This window comes from Cherax quadricarinatus, chromosome 44 (assembly GCF_038502225.1).
Source record: "Cherax quadricarinatus isolate ZL_2023a chromosome 44, ASM3850222v1, whole genome shotgun sequence".
Taxonomy (NCBI): domain Eukaryota; kingdom Metazoa; phylum Arthropoda; class Malacostraca; order Decapoda; family Parastacidae; genus Cherax; species Cherax quadricarinatus.
The window spans coordinates 5,431,695-5,457,819 of record NC_091335.1 but is presented as its reverse complement, the minus strand read 5'-3'; the positions used below and the strand labels follow the sequence as shown (position 1 = coordinate 5,457,819).

Genomic DNA, 26,125 nt, shown 5'->3' with positions numbered 1-26,125 from the left:
TCATGTCACAATGCATCACAGGGGATGGTTTTCATGTCACAATGCATCACAGGGGATGGTTTTCATGTCATAATGCATCACAGGGGATGGTTTTCATGTTATAATGCATCACAGGGGATGGTTTTTCCTGTCAAACTCCAGCATCAGAATTTTTCCTGTTGTACCCTCAGCCTAGATAAGGGACTGACCACCTCAAATACTATTTCTCCAACGTTGATGAACTGATTACACCATCACTCCACTGCTACACCTGCTGCCTGTGTATTTGGCTGAAGAAGCCTACTGTGTAGGCGAAACGTTTCATAAATTAAGTTACCCAGAGATTATCAAGACGTTTATTGAGGATACGGCTGGAAGCCTCTGGTGGGCGAAACGTATCCTTAATGTCTTTGATAGGTACAGGTACACATAAGTACAATTATCATAAATAGCAACACACTGCAAAACAACCACGGGGGGGGGGGAGAGAATGATAGCTCTAGGCCTTTCGTGTTGCAATCAACACATTATCAGGAGCTTTCAAAATTGCAGAAAAGAGGAGAATGTCCAAGGAAGTACGATCCCAAAGGACGTCTTCACTGGAGTGAAGACGTCCTTTGGGATCGTACTTGTTTAGACATCCTCAACTTTTCTGCAATTTTTCAAGCTCCTGATGATGTGTTAATTGCAACACGAAAGGCCTAGAGCTATTATTCCCAGACAGGGTAGAAACATGGGCGTGTTTCTCTACACCTATAAATATAAATCAGGAACGTGCACGGTAAGCTGTCCAATATACAAAAACAGTTAGAAACAGAAATACAAATAGCTAGAGCTTCATTTAAGGTTATTAATAGAATATTCAAGAGGTTGCTAGTAGAATTGCAGTAAATCAACCATTCAAATCATTATGAAGCTGTGTGTAGTCTGTGGTCAGTCAAACAAACGGGCTTCCACATGGGTAAATTGTCATTTTTGTGGAAATTGGTGTCACGCCCCTTGTGCAGATATCCAAGAACTAGCTACAAGCAGTGTTAAAACAGGGAAGTGTTTTTGGGTATGCCCAAATGAGATAAATCTGTGGACTAAAATCACAAGGGTATTAAAAGAGGACAACATCAAAGCTGCTTTCATAGAAAACCTGGAAGCTTTCTACAACAGATGGGAACATAAAAAGTCTGGGCTGAATGGTACTGCCCTTGATACTGGCCATGTAGTCAGAAACTGTAAGGCTGGAGATGAAGTCCTGGTAGTCAGTAAATGTGGGGCTGATAGTGCTGTCCTGGGAGACAGTAATGGTGAAGCTGGAGGTGCTGTCCTGGGAGACAGCAATGGTGAAGCTGGAGGTGCTGTCCTGGGAGACAGTAATGGTGAAGCTCGAGATGCTGTCCTGGGAGACAGTAATGGTGAAGCTGGAGATTTTGTCCAGGTAGTCGGGAATTATACGCAGGAAGGAATACATATAAATGACCTCATAGGGAATAGGAGCCATAGTAGGGAAACAAGTGTAGTCAAAGATAAGATAAAACCAATATTGCAAACTAGAAATACCGCAGGAAATAGCAAACAAGAGGACTCCACTAGCAATAGTGAGGATATATTACCAAAAACAACTGGTGGGAGCTCCATTGTTGGTGCTAGGGAGGATAGAAGTAAGACAGGGAAACATGCACCAACAGGGAATACAGTCACAGAAACCCAAGGCAAACGGAAACCAAGCCTGTGCACATACTATGCACTTGGTATCTGCTGGCATGGGAAATCTGGAAAAACAGATGGGACGTGCAACTATGACCACCCTAGAAAATGCCATGCCCATAGGACAACAGGAAAATGCAAACTCCCTTCCTGTAAGCTTTTTCACCCTGAACTGTGTACCTCTTCAGTACAGGAAAGACTGTGCTATAACTTAAATTGCCAGGCACACCATCTAAAGGGGACAAAAAGATACAAAACATCCAGGCCATGGGAAAACCTGGGTAGCCACAGCCACTCAAGAGGGAGAGGTTTTTTAGTGCCAGGAAGGAAAAAAAACTGGCAGGAAATGGCAGAAATCGTACACCAAATCCAGTCATTCCTGGAGTGGAACCACAGTCGATGGCCTCCATTCCAAACCAACAGATACAGATACTAATGCCGGAAAAAAAATCCCCCCCCCAGTACCAACAATACCACCAGTCCGATAACATTCTTCTTTGCAAATATACAGGGTCTAAAGCCAGCAACAAACAACAAAATACCTTTCATCCGTGGACTGCTTGCAGAGGCAAAGGCAATGTTCGCGGCTTTCACTGAGACCTACATAAAGGATCACTTGGACAACGAAATATGGATCCCAGGTTACAACCTATACAGATGTGACAGAGTGAACAGGCAAAAGGGGGTGGTTGGCCTGTACATTGCAGAGTCACTTGTTTGCACAGAACTGCTTAATGCCTCAAATGATGTAGTGGAAGTTTTAGCAGTAAAGGTCGAGAACCAAACCCTAGTCATTGTGGTAGTCTACAAGCCTCCGGATGCAACATCCCAGCAATTCCAGGAACAGCTGTTAAAAATTGACCACTGTCTGGAAAATCTTCCAGCTCCTGCACCCAACATCTTGCTCCTGGGGTATTTCAACTTAAGGCACCTAAAATGGAGGAATATAGCAAATAATATTGTTGCAGTAATAACACCAGGAGGCAGCTCTGATGAAAACTCACACTCACACGAGCTTTTAAATCTCTGCACAAAATTCAATTTAAACCAGCAAATAATAGAGCCTACTAGACTGGAGAATACACTAGACCTCATCTTCACTAACAATGATGATCTGATAAGAAATGTCACCATATCAAAAACAATATACTCAGATCACAACATAATTGAGGTTCAGACATGTATGCGTGGAGCCCCAGACCGACATAATGAGACTAGTTACGAGGGAGCATTCACCAAATTCAACTTCAATAACAAAAACATAAAGTGGGACCAAGTAAACCAAGTCCTAACCGATATAAGCTGGGAAGATATACTAAGCAACACAGACCCCAACTTATGCCTAGAACAGATTAACTCGGTGGCACTCGATGTATGCACAAGGCTTATTCCTCTAAGAAAAAGGAGGAGTAGATGTAAAATAGAAAGAGACAGGCGCTCCCTTTACAGGCGACGGAAAAGAATAACAGAGCGGCTAAAAGAGGTCAATATATTTGAAATGCGTAGGGAGACACTGGTCAGAGAAATAGCAAGCATCGAACTTAAGCTAAAAGAATCCTTTAGGAGTCAGGAATCGCGGGAAGAACTAAAAGCCATAAATGAAATCGAAAGGAACCCAAAGTATTTCTTCTCCTATGCCAAATCAAAATCGAGAACAACGTCCATTATTGGGCCCCTACTTAAACAAGATGGGTCCTACACAGATGACAGCAAGGAAATGAGTGAGCTACTCAAGTCCCAATATGACTCAGTTTTTAGCAAGCCGCTAACCAGACTGAGAGTCGAAGATCAAAATGAATTTTTTATGAGAGAGCCACAAAATTTGATTAACACAAGCCTATCCGATGTTATCCTGACGCCAAATGACTTCGAACAGGCGATAAATGACATGCCCATGCACTCTGCCCCAGGGCCAGACTCATGGAACTCTGTGTTCATCAAGAACTCCAAGAAGCCCCTATCACGAGCCTTTTCCATCCTATGGAGAGGGAGCATGGACACGGGGGTCGTCCCACAGTTACTAAAAACAACAGACATAGCCCCACTCCACAAAGGGGGCAGTAAAGCAACAGCAAAGAACTACAGACCAATAGCACTAACATCCCATATCATAAAAATCTTTGAAAGGGTCCTAAGAAGCAAGATCACCACCTGGAGTTACCTGGAGTTTACCTGGAGAGAGTTCCGGGGGTCAACGCCCCCGCGGCCCGGTCTGAGACCAGGCCTCCTGGTGGATCAGAGCCTGATCAACCAGGCTGTTGCTGCTGGCTGCATGCAAACCAACGTACGAGCCACAGCCCGGCTGATCCGGAACTGACTTTAGGTGCTTGTCCAGTGCCAGCTTGAAGACTGCCAGGGGTCTGTTGGTAATCCCCCTTATGTGTGCTGGGAGGCAGTTGAACAGTCTCGGGCCCCTGACACTTATTGTATGGTCTCTTAACGTGCTAGTGACACCCCTGCTTTTCATTGGGGGGATGGTGCATCGTCTGCCAAGTCTTTTGCTTTCGTAGTGAGTGATTTTCGTGTGCAAGTTCGGTACTAGTCCCTCTAGGATTTTCCAGGTGTATATAATCATGTATCTCTCCCTCCTGCGTTCCAGGGAATACAGGTTTAGGAACCTCAAGCGCTCCCAATAATTGAGGTGTTTTATCTCCGTTATGCGCGCCGTGAAAGTTCTCTGTACATTTTCTAGGTCGGCAATTTCACCTGCCTTGAAAGGTGCTGTTAGTGTGCAGCAATATTCCAGCCTAGATAGAACAAGTGACCTGAAGAGTGTCATCATGGGCTTGGCCTCCCTAGTTTTGAAGGTTCTCATTATCCATCCTGTCATTTTTCTAGCAGATGCGATTGATAAAATGTTATGGTCCTTGAAGGTGAGATCCTCCGACATGATCACTCCCAGGTCTTTGACGTTGGTGTTTCGCTCTATTTTGTGGCCATCAGTTACACAACCCAGGGCAACATGGGTTTAGAACAGGTCGCTCCTGTCTGTCTCAACTATTGGATCACTACGACAAGGTCCTAAATGCACTAGAAGACAAAAAGAATGCAGATGTAATATATACAGACTTTGCAAAAGCCTTCGACAAGTGTGACCATGGCGTAATAGCGCACAAAATGCGTGCTAAAGGAATAACAGGAAAAGTCGGTCGATGGATCTATAATTTCCTCACTAACAGAACACAGAGAGTAGTCGTCAACAGAGTAAAGTCCGAGGCAGCTACGGTGAAAAGCTCTGTTCCACAAGGCACAGTACTCGCTCCCATCTTGTTCCTCATCCTCATATCCGACATAGACAAGGATGTCAGCCACAGCACCGTGTCTTCCTTTGCAGATGACACCCGAATCTGCATGACAGTGTCTTCCATTGCAGACACTGCAAGGCTCCAGGCGGACATCAACCAAATCTTTCAGTGGGCTGCAGAAAACAATATGAAGTTCAACGATGAGAAATTTCAATTACTCAGATATGGTAAACATGAGGAAATTAAATCTTCATCAAAGTACAAAACAAATTCTGGCCACAAAATAGAGCGAAACACCAACGTCAAAGACCTGGGAGTGATCATGTCGGAGGATCTCACCTTCAAGGACCATAACATTGTATCAATCGCATCTGCTAGAAAAATGACAGGATGGATAATGACAGCCTTCAAAACTAGGGAGGCCAAGCCCATGATGACACTCTTCAGGTCACTTGTTCTATCTAGGCTGGAATATTGCTGCACACTAACAGCACCTTTCAAGGCAGGTGAAATTGCCGACCTAGAAAATGTACAGAGAACTTTCACGGCGCGCATAACGGAGATAAAACACCTCAATTACTGGGAGCGCTTGAGGTTCCTAAACCTGTATTCCCTGGAACGCAGGAGGGAGAGATACATGATTATATACACCTGGAAAATCCTAGAGGGACTAGTACCGAACTTGCACACGAAAATCACTCACTACGAAAGCAAAAGACTTGGCAGACGATGCACCATCCCCCCAATGAAAAGCAGGGGTGTCACTAGCACGTTAAGAGACCATACAATAAGTGTCAGGGGCCCGAGACTGTTCAACTGCCTCCCAGCACACATAAGGGGGATTACCAACAGACTCCTGGCAGTCTTCAAGCTGGCATTGGACAAGCACCTAAAGTCAGTTCCTGATCAGCCGGGCTGTGGCTCGTACGTTGGTTTGTGTGCAGCCAGGTGGCCTGGTCACAGACCGGGCCGCGGGGGCGTTGACCCCCGGAACTCTCTCCAGGTAAACTCCAGGTATGTTCACCCGTCAGTAAAATGGGTACCTGGGTGTTAAGATAAGATAAGATAAGATAAGATTTCGTTCGGATTTTTAACCCCGGAGGGTTAGCCACCCAGGATAACCCAAGAAAGTCAGTGCGTCATCGAGGACTGTCTAACTTATTTCCATTGGGGTCCTTAATCTTGTCCCCCAGGATGCGACCCACACCAGTCGACTAACACCCAGGTACCTATTTGCTGCTAGGTGAACAGGACAACAGGTGTAAGGAAACGTATCGAAATGTTTCCACCCGCCGGGAATCGAACCCGGGCCCTCCGTGTGTGAAGCGGGAGCTTTAGCCACCAGACCACCGGGACTGGTGTGGGTCGCATCCTGGGACACTCACCTAATTTACCCGAAATACTCAGTATAAGTGGCTATCTATATAGTAGTACATCATTGATGTCAGCTATGGTCTTTATACCTTGTACATGTACTGGTAGTAAATAAAGATATTTTAATTTTTTTAGTAACGTGTGTAAATCACCTAGTATTATTATTATTATAATCAAAAAGAAGCGCTAAGCCATAAGGGCTATACGGCGCTTAAATCACCTAGGATAACCCCCCCCCCCCCCAAAAAAAAAAAAAAAAAAAAAAAAGTCAGAGTGACTTCTTTCCATTAGGTTCCTTGTACTTGAATTGTAATCATAGGGAAGAGCTCGACCCGTAAGGACCATACGCCTTGGGAATGGGAGGTAATCATATTTGATTGGAGGAAGGTGAGTATAGCTCCATTTCTTTGGATCAAGATCCCTCCACCAGTCACACAGGAAGGTGTCATATGTTTGCTTACACTACTATACACAACGTTCGACTCCGCTACTATGTATATAATTTTATTAGTTCCTCTAATGCAGAAAAGTCAAATGAGTCTTTTAAGTTGAATATCTAGATAAACCTCACGTTATCTCTTAGAATTATTTTTAATAGTAGTTTGCAAACCTCCATATAATTTAAATTTGAATTGGTTAAAGTCATCGACAGCCATTCGAACAAGATCACAGACAGAAAACGGAAGAATGTAAACCAACTGCCATTCCCCTCACATTTACCATTATACTTCCATCATACACCCCAGAAATGACATGTTTATCACGAGTAAGGATATATGAGGCAAATTAGATGCTAGCAGATGATGTTTGGAGGATATTAAGGCTGTTTTGACTTCCCATTTTCGTTCATTCATTCAACTTCAAATTAGTGATAACATGGCGGTGACTCCTTTTACCAAATTGTTGCATCCCTTCTTATTTTGACTTGTTTACCAACACTGGGTTTTTATTTCTTTGTTCTAGCAGTTTTTATGGTGAGTACTGAGTCTCAAGATCATTTTAAAAAGGAAAGGAATTTCACTAATAGATAAAAAGTCAATGAAAATATTGCAAGTTACATTTGGCGGGCAAAAGTAGTTTGGATGTTCCGAGTCAAACGAGATATGAATTTGATCCTGTGTGCAGAGGAGCCTTCCTGGGGGAGGCACAGCGATGATCGGGGAGGTCTCTTGGTCCAGGGAATTGGAGCTACTCTTCTTTTTTTTTCCTTTTATGAAATTGGATTACCTCGCATTCCCCAGCCTCTTGAGGGAGGTTCCTTGCCGTTGGTGAAGGGCTCTTGATCTAGGGAATTGGATCTGTGCTCCAGTTCTCTGAATTGAGCCAGAATACCTTCCATGCACCCCACATGTGCTATATAATCCTACGGGTTTAGCTCTTTATCCTCCAAGATACGTTACTAAGCACCACCATCAGCCCTACTCTATACTATTCACTCGTCTATCCCTACCTCACCTATGCTATTTATGCCTGGGATCAACAGCAGCAACCCACCTAAAGCCAATAATAATCCAACAAAAGCCGCAGTAAGAATTATATCAGGCAATCCAATGCTAGGCAACCCCCCCCCCACTCTTCATAGACCTAAACTTACTGTACAGAACATCCACACTTAGTACTGTGCAACCTACATTTACAAAACCATAAATTCTAATATTAACCCTGGACTAAAACACTTTCTTGATAGTTGCAACAGGACCCATAGACACAATACCAGACACAAAAATCCCTATGACATTCCTTGTATCCGGCAAAATATATACAAAAATTCAATGTGCATAAAAGGGCATAAAATCTGGAGAACTCGAGAACTGCAGACTCGACCACCATTTTCAGAACTACCGTTAAAAAACATCTTATCACCCTAACACACCCCATCATCAGCTAACTGTGAAAACCACCTATTCTCTTTTTTGTTTAATGAACACATCCAAAACAAAATAGACTTTACTCGTTATCTGTAAGTCCCCCAAATTTACACTTACACTCACCCTCACTTTATGTAAACATAAAGTTCCTAATGTAGTTCTTGCCTAATAAATCTTAAATTAGTCCTAAGTTTGCCTGAAATACTCTCCCAATATATCATACTGAGATAAAAGTATTCCCATTACTAAATTTACTAATTGTAATACAGTGGACCCCTGCTTTATGATCACCTCCCAATGCGACCAATTATGTAAGTGTATTTATGTAAGTGCATTTGTACGTGTATGTTTGGGGGTCTGAAATGGACTAATCTACTTCTCAATATTCCTTATGGGAACAAATTCGGTCAGTACTGGCACATGAACATACTTCTGGAATGAAAAAATATTGTAAACCGGGGGTCCACTGTATTGCAATTTTCAGAAATCTTGGGACTAAGAGTACTAATATATGTCAAACATAAAAGCTGTACGACCTCTCCTCACTTAACGACGGTTCCATTTCTAAGAGTAGGTCAGTAAGCAAAATGGTCATTAAAGGAGGAGCATACTATACTGGTAGTGGGTTGTGTTGACCATCTTTAAATATTTTTTTAATGTCACCTTTCCACCATTTGTAACATTTCTGGTATATTTTTAAATGTTTATGCAATACTTTACTGTATGCTGTAATAAACAGAATAGAGGAAATTGGCTCAAATATACATTATTTAGGTTTGCATACTGGTTGGAGAGCTGGCCATAGGTCCTAGTGGTCAGTAAACAAGTACGTTGCTAAGTACGGACAGGCTATACTGTATGTAGAATATGAAAACATAAGAAAGTAGTTGCAATATTAAGAAATTTTTGTTAGTAAATGACTAGAAAATTGTATGGTTGAATTTTATGGTAGTGGGAACATTCAGTTTTTTAAAGGGGATAGTGAATTTTATTAATTGATTGTTCCCTCTTATTTGGTGCAGTGACCATAAGTTTTTTGTTACAGATACCAGTAAGTTTTTATTCATCTCAATAAGTCATCAAGATGCCGCACATACCTTCAACGCAGGAGTTAGATGCACGTTTCTCAGTTTTTCTAAACCCAATCCGTGACCTGACAAAAAACTGGGAAGTGGATATTGCCAAGGTAAGAATATTTTCAGTCTAATTTAAAAATTCTGTGTCCTCCCTGTGGTGTAAATGCCTTTTTTTTTTTAGCATATTCTTTGGTAGTACAATATTTTAAATAAGCCTGTCCACATAAAGAAAAAAGTTTTAATACTACATGCAATTTTTAATGCTATATGCCTTCTCTCCTAAGTTAAGAATGGTTAAATTTTACTTTCATTTCTTCATTAGCATTCATATTCTATTTGAAATTTCTTTCTTATGTTGCTTTTCTGTTGTGCTTTGGCCATGAAATTTTCATTTAAGATTACCTAGATTGATGAAATTATATTAATTCTCCATTTGTACAAAAAAGGTTAAGTTATCAGTAGGATAATAGATAATCTTCTGTTTTATAATACTATGTACTATACTATTAAGAAACACACAGGAAAGTAAAGTGTATGTATATTGAATGTAAGTATAAATTTATATGATTTATAGTATAATTCATACTGTTCCTGGAAGAACTGGTATTGAATTTCACACTGAATTTACTTCATACAAGAATGGAAGGTTCACTAGATGGTACTAAAATACTACAATGAAAAGTAGAGATGCAAAAAGGACACTGAGTTTGACTTAAGCATAAACAGCCAAAGCTTTTCAATACCATTCCTTCAAATATAAAAGTTTAGCAGTGTTGCTCTGCAAGAGAACATTTTATTAGAACCTGGTTACCATCACTGATTAGCCAGATTGTGTTGATTATGGTAGACTATCAGAATAATAGCTGCAAGCACCACAGTCTGGTTAAGACAGTCATCGATCAGAAGGCCTGATCAGTGATGTGGTATGAGTAAAGATATATTTTCCTAGCAAAATGTGTGTCCTAATTGAGATGTACTGATGTTGGCAAAAAAAAAAAGAAAAATATCTATCCTATTTTGCATTCTTTTTCAGTATTTAGAGGAGTATCTTGAGGAACTAGCTGAAGTACAAATTACCTTTGATGGAGGGGAAACTCTAATGAATTTTGCTGAGGCAGCCATGTTAATTCAGGGCTCAGCAACAGTATACAGCAAAAAGGTATTTGTACTTTTTATTATATTTTTTATCACTTGGGTTGAATAAGAAAGAAGAGAAATCATATACAACAAAGAAAGAGGTAAAATAAGTGATTGCAGGTGTGTTCAGGAGAAGTGTGATATTAAAATATAAAAAGAAACTTGATATGAAATGTCAGTTCTTGCAGTTCAGATCAGTCAGCTGGGCCCTGACCAAGTCACTTGCTCTTTTCAGTAACTTGTTCTTGGTCCACTGCATCCCACAGTTTTTTTCTTCTGCTACCTTTCTTTTGCTGGCTAACAACAGTGCTATCACCAGACTGTTTTTTCCATTTTGAGGAAAAATCTTTCTACTTTCCTTCTTTGTTGGACACCTATACTCTCCTATATCAATGCTGTTCAAGAGGCATCCTAGCTGTTGATCAAACATCCTTTGAGGTAGAGATCCTGAAGCATCTGCTATCTCCAGGCACTTGTGTAAACTCTGGGCTGACTCTTTGCCACCTCTCCTGGTCATGTCTGTTACTCTTCTAGTTCTGTACAATGAGATGATTGTCATTGGATAAGAAAATTTGCATCAAATGAAGTAGGCTGTTGGAGAACAGGTTACTGTCAATGACTTTTGCAATTGCCAGCAAAACCTGCTCTAACTATCCCTCTTATAGAGGAGGCTTTGAGTTTTATGGGCTTGAGCATATAGCAAGCTTGTGTGAGCATGTTAATTGGGAGCGAATAGAAACAGGTAGTTTTTTTTTATGGATGTGCTGTTTGAGTGTGAGCAAGGTAACTTCTGTGAAAGGATTGAGAGGAAACCAGTTAGTTGGACTTGAGTCCTGGCAGTGGGAAGGGCAGTGCCTGTACTCAGAAAGTCTTCTGAATTGTTATATGTAGGTATACTTTTGGAAGAATAGTAGTAGAATAATTGATGGTGATTGTGTTTTCTTCTCTGGGTCACTGTGCCTTAGCAGGATTTTGCTGTTGAGATAAAAAAGTATAATGCAAATGACTGACCTGTAAAAAAAACTAGGAGATTTGTCACTTTGATTGCTCAGTTATTTTAGATGAAATTATAATACTGTACAATGCCTGCACTTTAAAGGAGGAGTTTGGGATATTGGCAGTTTGGAGGGATGTGTTATATATGTTTATGGTTCTAAACTGTTGTATCTGGGCACCTCTGCATAAACAGTGATTATGTATGAGTGAGGTGAGTGTTGAATAATGATGAAAGTATATGATAGGGTGGATAGGGGGGCAATGTGGCAGATGTTGCAGGTGTATGGTATAGGAGGAAGGCTACTGAAAGCAGTGAAGAGTTTTTATGAGGATAGTGAGGCTCAGGTTAGAGTATGTAGGAGAGAGGGAGATTATTTCCCAGTAAAAGTAGACCTTAGACAATGTGATGTAGTTCAGCTGGGCTTGTGAGGTCTCTAGAGAGACCTAATTTAACCAATTATATGGTCACCTTGCCTTGGCAAATGTCTGCCCGAGACACGCCTTTCCGGCTAAAGTCTCAGCATCTTTGTTCGTCATCGGCGTCAGACCTAGGCGTCAGGTAGTACACGTGGTTGTGGGGTGTGCTTGGACAACGATATAAGCCCAGGGAACAGCCGAGCAAGGGGGTTGTTGGTGACAGGTCCGGGGAGCGAGAGCTCTGGACAGCCGCGTGTGTGGTGGACCACGCATTGGGAATCTAGGGTCAGCTGGTCGGTGAATTAAGAGTTGAGTACTAGTCCGTGTTACTGATAACATCTACCTTTCCCCCTGGTAATAAGTCTCATAGGTCAATTGTTATATTATGTAAATGTCCATCAGCATATGTTGTATTTTAGCCCTTTTATGTTATTAAGTAAACTATAGCCATAGTTCCCATTTTTTATTTTGTACCTCCATATGCTATTTCCTATTCTGTTAAGCACTGGGATACACAGGAGACGTGCTCACATGCTGGGATACCTCAGGTAGAGTGGGTAGAGGGCTCACATGGTGGCAGCGGTTTTCATTAAACGCGGCTCATGTGCTTTACGACTGGCCGGTTTTGGCTATCAAAACCAAATATTAATTTCTTTGTGTCGCCTATCATTTGTTTTACCGTTAACTGTGACCGTAAACTTAAGAATAGACCAGGACAATCCTACTCTTATGTTCAATATATTTATACATGGGGTTGCAAGAGAAGTGTATGCTTGGGTCTTGGCAAGAAGTGTGGAGTTAAAAGATAAAGAATCAAACACAAAGTGGGAGTTGTCACAGTTGCTCTTTGCTGATGACACTGCTTTTGGGAGATTCTGAAGAGAAGTTGCAGAGGTTCATGGATGAATTTGGTAGGGTATGCAAAAGAAGAAAATTAAAAGTGAATATGGGAAAGAGTAAGGTTATGAGGATAACAAAAAGATTAGGTGACGAAAGATTGAATATCAGATTGGAGGAAGAGAGTATGGAGGAGGTGAATGTATTCAGATATTTAGGAGTGGACATGTCAGCAGATGGGTTTATGAAGGATGAGATGAATCATAGAATTGATGAGGGGAAAAGGGTGAGTGGTGCACTTAGGAGTCTGTGGAGACAAAGAACTTTGTCTGTGGAAGCAAAGAGGGGAATGTATGAGAGTATAGTTGTACCAACACTTGTATGGATGTGAAACATGGGTGATGAATGTTGCAATGAGGAGAAGGCTGGAGACAGTGGAGATGTCATGTCTGAGGGCAGTGTGTGGTGTGAATATAATGCAGAGAATTCGTAGTTTGGAAATTAGGAGGTGTGGGATTACCAAAACTATTATCCAGAGGGCTGAGGAGGGGTTGTTGAGGTGGTTCGGACATGTAGAGAGAATGGAACAAAGCAGAATGACTTCGAGACTGTATAAATCTGTAGTGGAGGGAAGGCGGGGTAGGGGTTGGCCTAGGAAGGGTTAGAGAGAAGGGGTAAAGGAGGTTTTGTGTGTGAGCAGCTTGGACTTCCAGCAAGTGTGCGTGAGCGTATTTGAAAGGAGTGAATGGAGACAAATGGTTTTTAATACTTGACGTGCTGTTGGAGTGTGAGCAAAATAACATTTATGAAGGAATTCAGGGGAAACTGGCAGGCCGGACTTGAGTTCTGGAGATGGGAAGTACAGTGTCTACACCCTGAAGGAGGGGTGTTAATGTTGCAGTTTTATAACTGTAGTGTAAAGCACCCCTCTGGCAAGACAGTGATGAAGTGAATGATGATGAAAGTTTTTCTTTTTCAGGCCCCCCCTGCCTTAGTGGGAATTGGCTGATGTGTAATAAAAAAATAAAATTTTGTTTTGGGGAATTTTTTTTCTTTTTGGGTCACCCTGCCTTGGTGGGAGACAGCTGACTTGTTGAAAAAAAAATAATTTTCACCGTTAGAATGTCTTAGGCACCTGTACAAACTGTGTACAATCATTGACATTCAGTAGGTAAATATAGGAGTTATTCTATTGCACATGTTTTGTTTGACATAATGACAATAAAATGAGAAAAATAAGCCCAGCCTATGCTGCCTATTTTTTTTGGAGAGGATGATTTCTTTCCCTTAGTGGTAAAACTGAGTTCCTTCTAGTACCTATATCCTATCAGAGGAACTACTTTTTTCACTGTTATCTTATAGCAGGAAAATTGTCTTAAAATAAAATTTTACATATCTTAAATTTTTCAGGTTGAGTTTTTATGGCAGATGGTCCTGCAGATGCTGGATTTGCTCTCCAGTAGACGTAATATAGAAGGTGTTGGAGACAGGACAGGTAAAGAGAGTGGAGTAGGATCAAAAGTTCTTGATCAGTCCCTGGAATTTCACTGTGTTGATAATATTGGACAAGGAAGGAACATTGATTTAAAGGAAGATGAAGAAGAGGAAGAGGAACTAGAAGATTTAAAAAGAAAAGGCTTCAAGTAAGTTGGTTGTTGTAGATTTTACAGTGGAATGCATTAGAGATTTATGGAAAAAATGGGTACAGCATAAATGATGTTAAAATGCCTGGGTAAGTAAATATTTGAAAGGAGCTTTATATAATGCCTTTTTACTGCTTGTGTAGTTGCTGTAGAAATTTAATAAATTCAGACAAAATGCAGGTTAATGCAATTTAACCCTTTGGGGGTCGCCAGGTCCTCTCAGGGTTGCCAAAATTTAAAAAAAAAATTATTTTTTCTTATGAAAAGATAGAGAATCTTTTCCTGATCATAATGACACCAAAAGTTTGAAATTTGATGGAAAACTTATGGAATTATGCTCTCGTGAAGTTAGCGGTCTTGATGATGTTTACGCATTGGCGATTTTGCCCACTTTGAGCCCCATTTTTGGCCAATTCCAGTGTACTAGTCGACAAAAATCATAACTATTTCGCTAGAACTCCATTTTTTCTATCGAATGAATACAAGAAACCACCCATTTACCGATTTCAACTATCCAATAAAGTGGTCAGAATTTAGCAATTTTGCCAATTTCACACAAATTTCAAAAGATGCTAATTTCCGAATAGGGTCCAGAATAAACAAGAAAGACATTCCTGGCACTAAAATAACAAGTTCTCTGTTCGTTAGTCACATCCCCAGGCCCCTCTTATACAGTGGACCCCCGGTTCACGATATTAATCCATTCCTGAGAGCTCATCGTAAACCAAAATTATCGGAAAGCGAATCAATTTTCCCCATAAGAAATAATGGAAATCAAATTAATCCGTGCAAGACACCCAAAAGTATGAAAAAAAAAAACTTTTACCACATGATATATTAAGTTTAATGCAATATAATAATTACAATAGCAATAATAACAATAGAATAATCACAATAGAATAATTGACACTTACCTTTAATGAAGATCTGGTGATGATTGATGGGATGGGAGGAGGGGAGAGTGTCGAAGTTTTTAATGTTTAGAAGGGGAATCCCCCTCCATTAGGACTTGAGGTAGCAAGTCCTTTTCCGGGGTTACTTCCCTACTTCTTTTAATGCCACTGGGACCAGCTTGAGAGTCACTGGACTTCTGTCGCACAACATATCTGTCCATAGAGGCCTGTACCTCTCGTTCCTTTATGACTTTCCTAAAGTGGTTCACAACATTGTCAGTGTACAGGTTGCCAACACAGCTTGCAGTAGCTGTGTCAAGGTGATTTTCATCAAAAAAGGTTTGCACTTCAAGCCACTTTGCACACATTTCCTTAATTTCATTAGCACCCTTGGTCTCGATGGGTTGGCACTAGAAGCTTTCTTGGGGCCCATGGTGACTTATTTTTGCAGAAAAAAGCACCAAAAACAGTGATAATATGGATAATATAGAATGTACCGAATGTATCCTTAGATGCGCGCACACTGGCTGGCTTGTAAACACTGGACACGTCTCGTACGAATCGTATCGCATACCGGGTTTTGTAATGGGAACCGAGGCAAATTTTTTGTGATATAACGGTTACCAATGACTTCGCGAACCGGGGGTCCACTGTATTTCTTCGGCTTTGCACTTTGAATTTTTATTCTTACAAAAAATAGAAGATTTACTCTTATGCAGAAATGGTATAAATAAGTGTAGAAATGGTATAAATAATAATATAATAATAATATAAAGAATATTAGACTCACCAGTTGACGTGTATTGGATGCTTGGCATGATTTGTTTACTTTTGAACTTTTGTAAAAATCGAACATTTCTGCTACTTGAGCTCAATTTCAAGGTACTTTTCATTGTAAAACCAATCAAAATCATCTCAATTTCTGTAATATGTCTTCCATTCTATAAAATGAGACCAGGAAAACTAGAATACAACAATAAATACCATACAAAAATACAGTGCAAAGTCTCTGTTTTAATCCAAAAACACGGTCTAAGTTTTTTTTCTCATTATGCACTGTGTACTGCAGGATTTTTTTTATACTGCGCGCACTGACCATATAGACCCATTCTTTCATGTGTAGGCCTACCAGTTTTCTCTTACTAGATTTGAGGGTGGTAGAATTTAGGCGTACTAGTACGTCAAAAACCCTGGGGCGTAAGCTGTACTAGTACAGCCGAAACCCCCAAAGGGTTAAAGTCAAATGCAGTTGAAAATTTGAATTAACATTTTTATTTATTATGTGCTATTACATTAGATTTATAGAAGATTTGAGGTGGGCCTTGGCAAAATATGATTACATGTATTCTTAAGATTGGCTCTTTGTTAATGCTTTTCACTGCTGAAATTACTGAAATTAAAAAGTTAAAAATTACATTATATTCCTTATTTTTTTTTATCATATCTAGTTATTATTACAGCATTATATTTATATTTTGTTTTTTAATCATCTTAAGTTGAACTTAAATATCTTTTTCCAAGTTCTCAATTTTTAGTGTAAATTTTAACACCAAGTTATGTTTTTAATTTTTAGTACATATATATTACATATATGTAAACAAAAAAAAATGTATATGTCACCCTACCTAGGTGGGAGATGGCCGACTTGTTAAAAAAAAAATGTATATGTATACACGTATGCCACATGTACAGGCATGCCCCGCTTATACAGCAGGTTAGGTTCCGTGCTACTGCTGTAGAGTGAAAATCGCTGTAAAATGAATCATAGTTTTTTTTGTTTTTTCCTTTTATGTTTTTTCACTTTTAAATGAATATAAAAGCCTGATACATGTAACATGTTTACACTATCATATATTAAGTGAGCAATAGAGCTAGGCTTTAAAAATGCATATGCAGTACACACATTACTTACCTTTAAATATTTTCATTAGCCTATAGTGAGTGGTGAATATATTTATTATAGGAAGTCTGAATAAATGAAGAATGGGTATAATTAAAAACTGCTGTATTAGCAAAATGCTGTGAAGTGAAGTGCTGTAAAGCAGAGTCCTCCTATATTGTTCATTTTCTATTATTAGTATAAGTCCTTCCCTAAGTCTGACCCAAATGCATTCCATAACTATGGGCTTTTCCATATAAAAGATAAACATTGTAAACCTGCCTTTGTAACTTATGTGTCTGCTTGGAAAATAAATAGTGTGTTGTATTGTATTTAGTTTTAGTTGTATGGAGTCTGATTGAGAGAGAATTTGAAACTAATGTATTTTGTTCAGGTTTTTACCAGCAACTCCACTACATTTGGTAGAAAAAGATGGAGAAAAGTCTGAACATCGTGTTTCATTGCTGATGAAAAATGGCGAGATGTTTGGGGCAAAAGATGACTTTAGAATCAACAGGTCATACTTGACACCCATGGGAATGTTGTGCATGGAAGTGCCATCAGAAATTTTACGTGACACTGCCCTGAGGCTCCTGAATTCGCCAGTTCTTATAGTGAGTTGATATTGCCTTTTATAAATATGATAATTTAACTGGCTTTTATTTATTTTTAAATTAAAATGTGTGGTAGTCTTAAGGCAGTAGATTAAATTTCTCAGTTTACTTGTACACTATTAAGTCCTATCTTGCATTCTTTGAGAACCCTTGAAAACGACTTTATTGGGACCCTGGGACTTTGTTTTGGGGTGGGTTGATAGCCAGGAGTCTGTTGATCTTATTGGATTCATCATAGACATGCAGCTCTTCCTGTATATTAGAATGATAGATGGACTGACTGGTGTCACTCCCTCAATCCCAAATCAGTGAAGTTCATTTGAAGTACATATTTTTGTTCTTTCTCTGTCATAAATGCAGCATGTACATTGCTTTTTAATTCTGATCTCTTCTGTCCAGAAAAAAATTGTAGTATTTCAAGAGACTAGCTTGAATTACTCTAGAGTTTAATTTCACCATTGACCAAATGATGATGTCTTTTACAATGTAAATGTGTATTTGTCTCTATATTATAGAATGAATATTGGTCATTGTTAGCAACTTATATTTGTAATAGAATTTTTTTTTATGACCACTATAAAATGACTGATTGTCAGACACTACATAGAAATAAATTCTACCTTTTTTTAGTGTTGAAAAAAAGGAATAAAGAAACAGCTAAAGAAATGAACACTAAGAGAGATTTTCCATTTGTTTTTACTGCAGGAGGAAACCGAAGCTGCACCTGCTTCTCTTGAGCCTCCACCAGTTGAGGCACCTCCTCAAGATGTACCTGATGAAATAATTGGTGAGCACTATTCTTTATTAATAAGAAATTTAAATATTTTAGATTAAGTGGCAAGACTTGTTTGGGTTAGTTTGGCAATAAGGAATTTAAACCTTCTTTCAACAAACCAGCTGTGTCCCACCAAGGCAGGATGGCCCAAAGAGAAAAACAGAAGTTTCTTTTCATAACTTTTGTAATGTATACAGGAGAAGGAGTTACTAGCCCCTTGCTCCCAGCATTTTACTCTCCTCTTACAACACTCATAGCTTACGGATGAAGAATTCTGCTCCATTTCCCCATGGAGAAATGAATTTATATGTTTGTGATTGTTGTCGGAATGGTAGATAGAGTGGTTTAGGGAAATAGCTACATATTAAAGTAGGATTATGGAAGATAAATATGTTACCATGGAGCTGGTAAGATTTCAGAGTAGTATATACCTTTACTCTTTAGCATGTGAGTGTAAAACATGGATGTGGAGCAATAGAGGTTGGTCGCATTCTTAGGCTCTCGATATGAAATATCTCATAAAACTGTGGTATAAGTATGTATGTAGATTCTGGGGATCATTGGCCCTGCAGCCTAGTCCTAAACCAGGCTTGATTGATGGCCTGATCAACCAGGCTACTCTTACTAGTAGCACATAGGGCATTGTAAGCATCATAACGTGGCTGATCAGGAGCTAAATTAAAGACCTTTTTAAGTTTCCTCATGAAGACAGCTGGTAATTTCCCTTATATATGAAGGGAGAGTATTGAAGTTTTGAGCTCTTTATACTTACTGAATTATATCTTAATGTTCTTATTGCACCCTTGCTCTTCATATACGTAATTTATACCATCTTCTCAGGAAAGCAACTAATGGGATACTGCACACATATAACACAAGGGGCATAAAGCAAGCTTGATTATCACATTCAGGTTTGGCTGCCCCCATATTATTTGTCTAGCAGATGCTAGTAGATTTAAAAAAAAAATATTTGCCTCAAAATATGTGGCATAGATTACCTTTTATGATCAGTATGTTCACTATATTTATAGAAATTATGTGTGACAGTGGAACCATACATTTTGTTAATCATTTACATTTAGCCCGTTTGTTCATAAAAAAAAATGAAAAAAAAAAAATTTGACTCCTAGAATCGCAGGAGGTAGCAGAACCCTGTTTTTCTGCTTGCTATTCAGCCAGATTACAAAATGGAGGTGTGCTGAATGCCAGTAATAAGATCATCGTATCTGTCATCATAACCCATACTTTTGAAAAAATGTAATGTTTGCAGTGAGTATATTGGTGCAAAAGAATAAACATTGTTGATGAATTCACAAAAACTGAAATATGTACATAATAATTTTTGATGTCCTCTCATCTTGCATAGCATCTCTCATCATCCCAGTCACCTACTTATAGTGCTCAGGTCGCAGATGTGATTTCCTCAAAATGTCGTCTGTGTCAGCTACATCATTAATATTTCTTAAAATATTAAGCGAAACTGAATCTGTAAAATATAAAATGTACTTAAAATACACAACAAGCCCTTCACTAAAACTTTGCATATTTCAAATCAGATTTTAGAATACCATGAGGTTTTAGGAATGACTTTAAAATACAGACTTTTCATTTGACTCTCATGATTCACAAGTCATCAACAGTCAGCCTGACAGGTACCTGCTGTTGCAGCTATTTTTATTCTGAAACCAGCAGTATCAACAATGAATATTACTTGTTATTTCAAGTTGTATTCAGTCATGCTTACAAATTTGCAGGGGGGATTACATCTCTAGATGTTTCATGCAACTAGAAGCTATAAATAATACAATATTAAGTGTGTTTTCTTCTTCTTATTCTTTTTAGTAATCTTTACAGGAAAAGGGGTTACTAGCCCATTGTTCCCGGCATTTTAGTTGACTTTTACAACACGCATGGCTTACGGAGGAAAGATTCTTATTCCACTTCCCCATGGATATAAAAGGAAAAGTAATAAGACCAAGAACTATTAAGATAAAAATCAAAGAAAACTCAGATGAGTGTGTATAAATAAACGTATAAATAAATAAAGGTAGTAGGTTGGTAGACAGCAACCACCCAGGGAGGTACTACCGTCCTGCCAAGTGAGTGTAAAACGAAGGCCTGTGATTGTTTTACATGATGGTAGGATTGCTGATGTCTTTTGTCTGTCTCATAAATATGCAAGATTACAGGCATGTCTTGCTACTTCTACTTACACTTAGGTCACACTATACATACATGTACACATTTATTTATACACACTCATCTGAGTTTTCTTTGATTTTTATCTTAATAGTTCTTGGTCTTATTAATTTTCCTTTTATATCCATGGGGAAGTGGAATAAGAATCTTTCCTCCGTAAGCCATGCGTGTTGTAAAAGTCAACTAAAATGCCAGGAACAATGGGCTAGTAACCCATTTTCCTGTAAAGATTACTAAAAAGAATAAGAAGAAGAAAATTGTCAAAGTGGGAAGTCTGAATGTGCGTGGATGTTGTGCAGATGATAAGAAAGAGATGATTGTGGATGTTATGAATGAGAAGAAGCTGGATGTCCTGGCTTTAAGTGAAACAAAGCTGAAGGGGGTGGGAGAGTTTCAGTGGAGAGGAATAAATGGGATTAGGTCAGGGGTTTCAAATAGAGTTAGAGCTAAAGAAGGAGTAGCAATAATGTTGAAGGATAAGCTATGGCAGGAAAAGAGGGACTATAAATGTATTAATTCAAGGATTATGTGGCGTAAAATAAAGATTGGATGTGAAAAGTGGGTTATAATAAGCGTGTATGCACCTGGAGAAGAGAGAAGTGTAGAGGAGAGAGAGAGATTTTGGGAAATGTTGAGTGAATGCGTGGGGAGTTTTGAATCAAGTGTGAGAGTAATGGTGGTTGGGGATTTCAATGCTAAAGTGGGTAAAAATGTTATGGAGGGAGTAGTAGGTAAATTTGGGGTGCCAGGGGTAAATGTAAATGGGGAGCCTTTAATTGAGCTATGTGTAGAAAGAAATTTGGTAATAAGTAATACATATTTTATGAAAAAGAGGATAAATAAATATACAAGGTATGATGTAGCACGTAATGAAAGTAGTTTATTAGATTATGTATTGGTGGATAAAAGGTTGATGGGTAGGCTCCAGGATGTACATGTTTATAGAGGGGCAACTGATATATCGGATCATTATTTAGTTGTAGCTACAGTTAGAGTAAGAGGTAGATGGGAAAAGAGGAAGGTGGCAACAACAAGTAAGAGGGAGGTGAAAGTGTATAAATTAAGGGAGGAGGAAGTTCGGGTGAGATAAAAGCGACTATTGGCAGAAAGGTGGGCTAGTGCAAAGATGAGTAGTGGGGGGGTTGAAGAGAGTTGGAATAGTTTTAAAAATGCAGTATTAGAATGTGGGGCAGAAGTTTGTGGTTATAGGAGGGTGGGGGCAGGAGGAAAGAGGAGTGATTGGTGGAATGATGAAGTAAAGGGTGTGATAAAAGAGAAAAAGGTAGCTTATGAGAGGTTTTTACAAAGCAGAAGTGTTATAAGAAGAGCAGAGTATATGGAGAGTAAAAGAAAGGTAAAGAGAGTAGTGAGAGAGTGCAAAAGGAGAGCAGATGATAGAGTGGGAGAGGCACTGTCAAGAAATTTTAATGAAAATAAGAAAAAAATTTGGAGTGAGATAAACAAGTTAAGAAAGCCTAGGGAAAATATGGATTTGTCAGTTAAAAACAGAGTAGGGGAGTTAGTAGATGGGGAGATGGAGGTATTGGGTAGATAGCGAGAATATTTTGAGGAACTTTTAAATGTTAAGGAAGAAACAGAGGCAGTAATTTCATGCACTGGTCAGGGAGGTATACCATCTTTTAGGAGTGAAGAAGAGCAGAATGTAAGTGTGGGGGAGGTACGTGAGGCATTACGTAAAATGAAAGGGGGTAAAGCAGCTGGAACTGATGGGATCATGACAGAAATGTTAAAAGCAGGGGGGGATATAGTGTTGGAGTGGTTGGTACTTTTGTTTAATAAATGTATGAAAGAGGGGAAGGTACCTAGGGATTGGCGGAGAGCATGTATAGTCCCTTTATATAAAGGGAAAGGGGACAAAAGAGACTGTAAAAATTATAGAGGAATAAGCTTATTGAGTATACCAGGAAAAGTGTATGGTAGGGTTATAATTGAAAGAATTAGAGGTAAGACAGAATGTAGGATTGCGGATGAGCAAGGAGGTTTCAGAGTGGGTAGGGGATGTGTAGATCAAGTGTTTACATTGAAGCATATATGTGAACAGTATTTAGATAAAGGTAGGGAAGTTTTTATTGCATTTATGGATTTAGAAAAGGCATATGATAGAGTGGATAGAGGAGCAATGTGGCAGATGTTGCAAGTATATGGAATAGGTGGTAAGTTATTAAATGCTGTAAAGAGTTTTTATGAGGATAGTGAGGCTCAGGTTAGGGTGTGTAGAAGAGAGGGAGACTACTTCCCGGTAAAAGTAGGTCTTAGACAGGGATGTGTAATGTCACCATGGTTGTTTAATATATTTATAGATGGGGTTGTAAAGGAAGTAAATGCTAGGGTGTTCGGGAGAGGGGTGGGATTAAATTTTGGGGAATCAAATTCAGAATGGGAATTGACACAGTTACTTTTTGCTGATGATACTGTGCTTATGGGAGATTCTAAAGAAAAATTGCAAAGGTTAGTGGATGAGTTTGGGAATGTGTGTAAAGGTAGAAAGTTGAAAGTGAACATAGAAAAGAGTAAGGTGATGAGGGTGTCAAATGATTTAGATAAAGAAAAATTGGATATCAAATTGGGGAGGAGGAGTATGGAAGAAGTGAATGTTTTCAGATACTTGGGAGTTGACGTGTCGGCGGATGGATTTATGAAGGATGAGGTTAATCATAGAATTGATGAGGGAAAAAAGGTGAGTGGTGCGTTGAGGTATATGTGGAGTCAAAAAACGTTATCTATGGAGGCAAAGAAGGGAATGTGTGAAAGTATAGTAGTACCAACACTCTTATATGGGTGTGAAGCTTGGGTGGTAAATGCAGTAGCGAGGAGACGGTTGGAGGCAGTGGAGATGTCCTGTTTAAGGGCAATGTGTGGTGTAAATATTATGCAGAAAATTCGGAGTGTGGAAATTAGGAGAAGGTGTGGAGTTAATAAAAGTATTAGTCAGAGGGCAGAAGAGGGGTTGTTGAGGTGGTTTGGTCATTTAGAGAGAATGGATCAAAGTAGAATGACATGGAAAGCATATAAATCTATAGGGGAAGGAAGGCGGGGTAGGGGTCGTCCTCGAAAGGGTTGGAGAGAGGGGGTAAAGGAGGTTTTGTGGGCAAGGGGCTTGGACTTCCAGCAAGCGTGCGTGAGCGTGTTAGATAGGAGTGAATGGAGACGAATAGTACTTGGGACCTGACGATCTGTTGGAGTGTGAGCAGGGTAATATTTAGTGAAGGGATTCAGGGAAACCGGTTATTTTCATATAGTCGGACTTGAGTCCTGGAAATGGGAAGTACAATGCCTGCACTTTAAAGGAGGGGTTTGGGATATTGGCAGTTTGGAGGGATATGTTGTGTATCTCTATACGTATATGCTTCTAAACTGTTATATTCTGAGCACCTCTGCAAAAGCAGTGATAATGTGTGAGTGTGGTGAAAGTGTTGAATGATGATGAAAGTATTTTCTTTTTGGGGATTTTCTTTCTTTTTTTTTGGGTCACCCTGCCTCGGTGGGAGACGACCGACTTGTTGAAAAAAAAAAAAAAAAAATTCAGGGAAACCGGTTATTTTCATATAGTCGGACTTGAGTCCTGGAAATGGGAAGTACAATGCCTGCACTTTAAAGGAGGGGTTTGGGATATTGGCAGTTTGGAGGGATATGTTGTGTATCTTTATATGTGTATGCTTCTAGACTGTTGTATTCTGAGCACCTCTGCAAAAACAGTGATAATGTGCGAGTGTGGTGAAAGTGTTGAATGATGATGAAAGTATTTTCTTTTTGGGGATTTTCTTTCTTTTTTGGGTCACCCTGCCTCGGTGGGAGACGGCCGACTTGTTGAAAAAAAAAAAAAAAAACATGTATGTGTAGTGTGACCTAAGTGTAAGTAGAAGTAGCAAGACGTACCTGTAATCTTGCATATTTATGAGACAAAGAAGGGAATGTATGAAAGTATAGTAGTACCAACACTCTTATATGGATGTGAAGCTTGGGTGGTAAATGTAGCAGCGAGGAGACGGTTGGAGGCAGTGGAGATGTCCTGTCTAAGGGCAGTGTGTGGTGTAAATATTATGCAGAAAATTCGGAGTGTGGAAATTAGGAGAAGGTGTGGAGTTAATAAAAGCATTAGTCAGAGGGCAGAAGAGGGGTTGTTGAGGTGGTTTGGTCATTTAGAGAGAATGGATCAAAGTAGAATGACATGGAAAGCATATAAATCTATAGGGGAAGGAAAGAGGGGTAGGGGTCTTCCTCGAAAGGGTTGGAAAGAGGGGGTAAAGGAGGTTTTGTGGGCGAGGGGCTTGGACTTCCAGCAAGCGTGCATCAGTGTGTTAGATAGGAGTGAATGGAGACGAATGATACTTGGGACCTGACGATCTGTTGGAATGTGAGCAGGGTAATATTTAGTGAAGGGATTCAGGGAAACTGGTTATTTTCATATAGTCGGACTTGAGTCCTGGAAATGGGAAGTACAATGCCTGCACTTTAAAGGAGTGGTTTGGGATATTGGCAGTTTGGAGGGATATGTTGTGTATCTTTATACGTATATGCTTCTAAGCTGTTGTATTCTGAGCACCTCTGCAAAAGCAGTGATAATGTGTGAGTGTGGTGAAAGTGTTGAATGATGATGAAAGTATTTTCTTTTTGGGGATTTTCTTTCTTTTTTGGGTCACCCTGCCTCGGTGGGAGACGACCGACTTGTTGAAAAAAAAAAAAAAAAAATTAAGTGTGTGTAGCATTTAACTGTATTTCAGATTTTGAGTTCATAGTAGTTATGTAATATTGTACTTAATGTTTTTTATTGAACCCTGAACTATGCACTGATATGTGGTCATATGTACAGTAGGGGTTTGGGATATTGGCAGTTTGGACGGATATGTTGTGTATCTTTATATGTATATGCTTCTAAACTGTTGTATTCTGAGCACCTCTGAAAAAACAGTGATAATGTGTGAGTGTGGTGAAAGTGTTGAATGATGATGAAAGCATTTTCTTGTTGGGGATTTTCTTTCTTTTTTGGGTCACCATGCCTTGGTGGGAGATGGCTGACTTGTTGAAAAAAAAAAAATGTACAGTATATGGGTCTTGCCAGGATCCTTATTTTTTTCTTTGTAAACACATCGGCCGTCTCCTACTGAGGCAGGGTGACCCATCTCCCTAAAAAAAAAAAAAAAAAAAAAAACACTTTCACCATCATTCACATAGAATCATTGTTTTTGCAGAAGTTCTCATATACAACAGTTTATATGTCACTCCAAAAAGTATCTTAATATTGTAGAAGAATTATGAAAATTGCTTCAAAAAATATTTGACTTGAGTCCTGGAAATGGGAAGTACAATGCCTGGACTCTAAAGGAGGGGTTTGGGCTATTGGCAGTTTGGGAGGATATATTGTATATATTTATACGTATATACTTATTATTAAATGGAGAGTTAGAGGTATTGGGAAGATGGAAGGAATATTTTGAGGAATTGTTAAATGTTGAAGAAGATAGGGAAGCTGTGAT

At 39.3% G+C, this 26,125-nt stretch overlaps 1 protein-coding gene across 2 annotated transcripts in view; it reads left to right on the top strand.

The window, feature by feature from the left end:
• Nucleotides 1–6,982: 6,982 nt before the first annotated feature.
• LOC128697490 (condensin-2 complex subunit H2) overlaps nt 6,983–26,125 on the top strand; it is a 72,317-nt gene continuing 53,174 nt past the window's right edge. Inside the window, exons 1-6 of one of the 2 annotated variants that reach the window (XM_070094028.1) lie at nt 6,983–7,062; nt 9,210–9,350; nt 10,274–10,399; nt 14,038–14,270; nt 17,437–17,656; nt 18,362–18,443. In XM_070094028.1, coding sequence (XP_069950129.1) covers nt 9,249–9,350; nt 10,274–10,399; nt 14,038–14,270; nt 17,437–17,656; nt 18,362–18,443 — 763 coding nt within the window. In that variant the 5' untranslated portion in view covers nt 6,983–7,062; nt 9,210–9,248. Of the gene's footprint in view, nt 7,063–7,165; nt 7,271–9,209; nt 9,351–10,273; nt 10,400–14,037; nt 14,271–17,436; nt 17,657–18,361; nt 18,444–26,125 lie in introns of those variants that run through there. The other variant, XM_070094027.1, reaches the window with a different exon arrangement.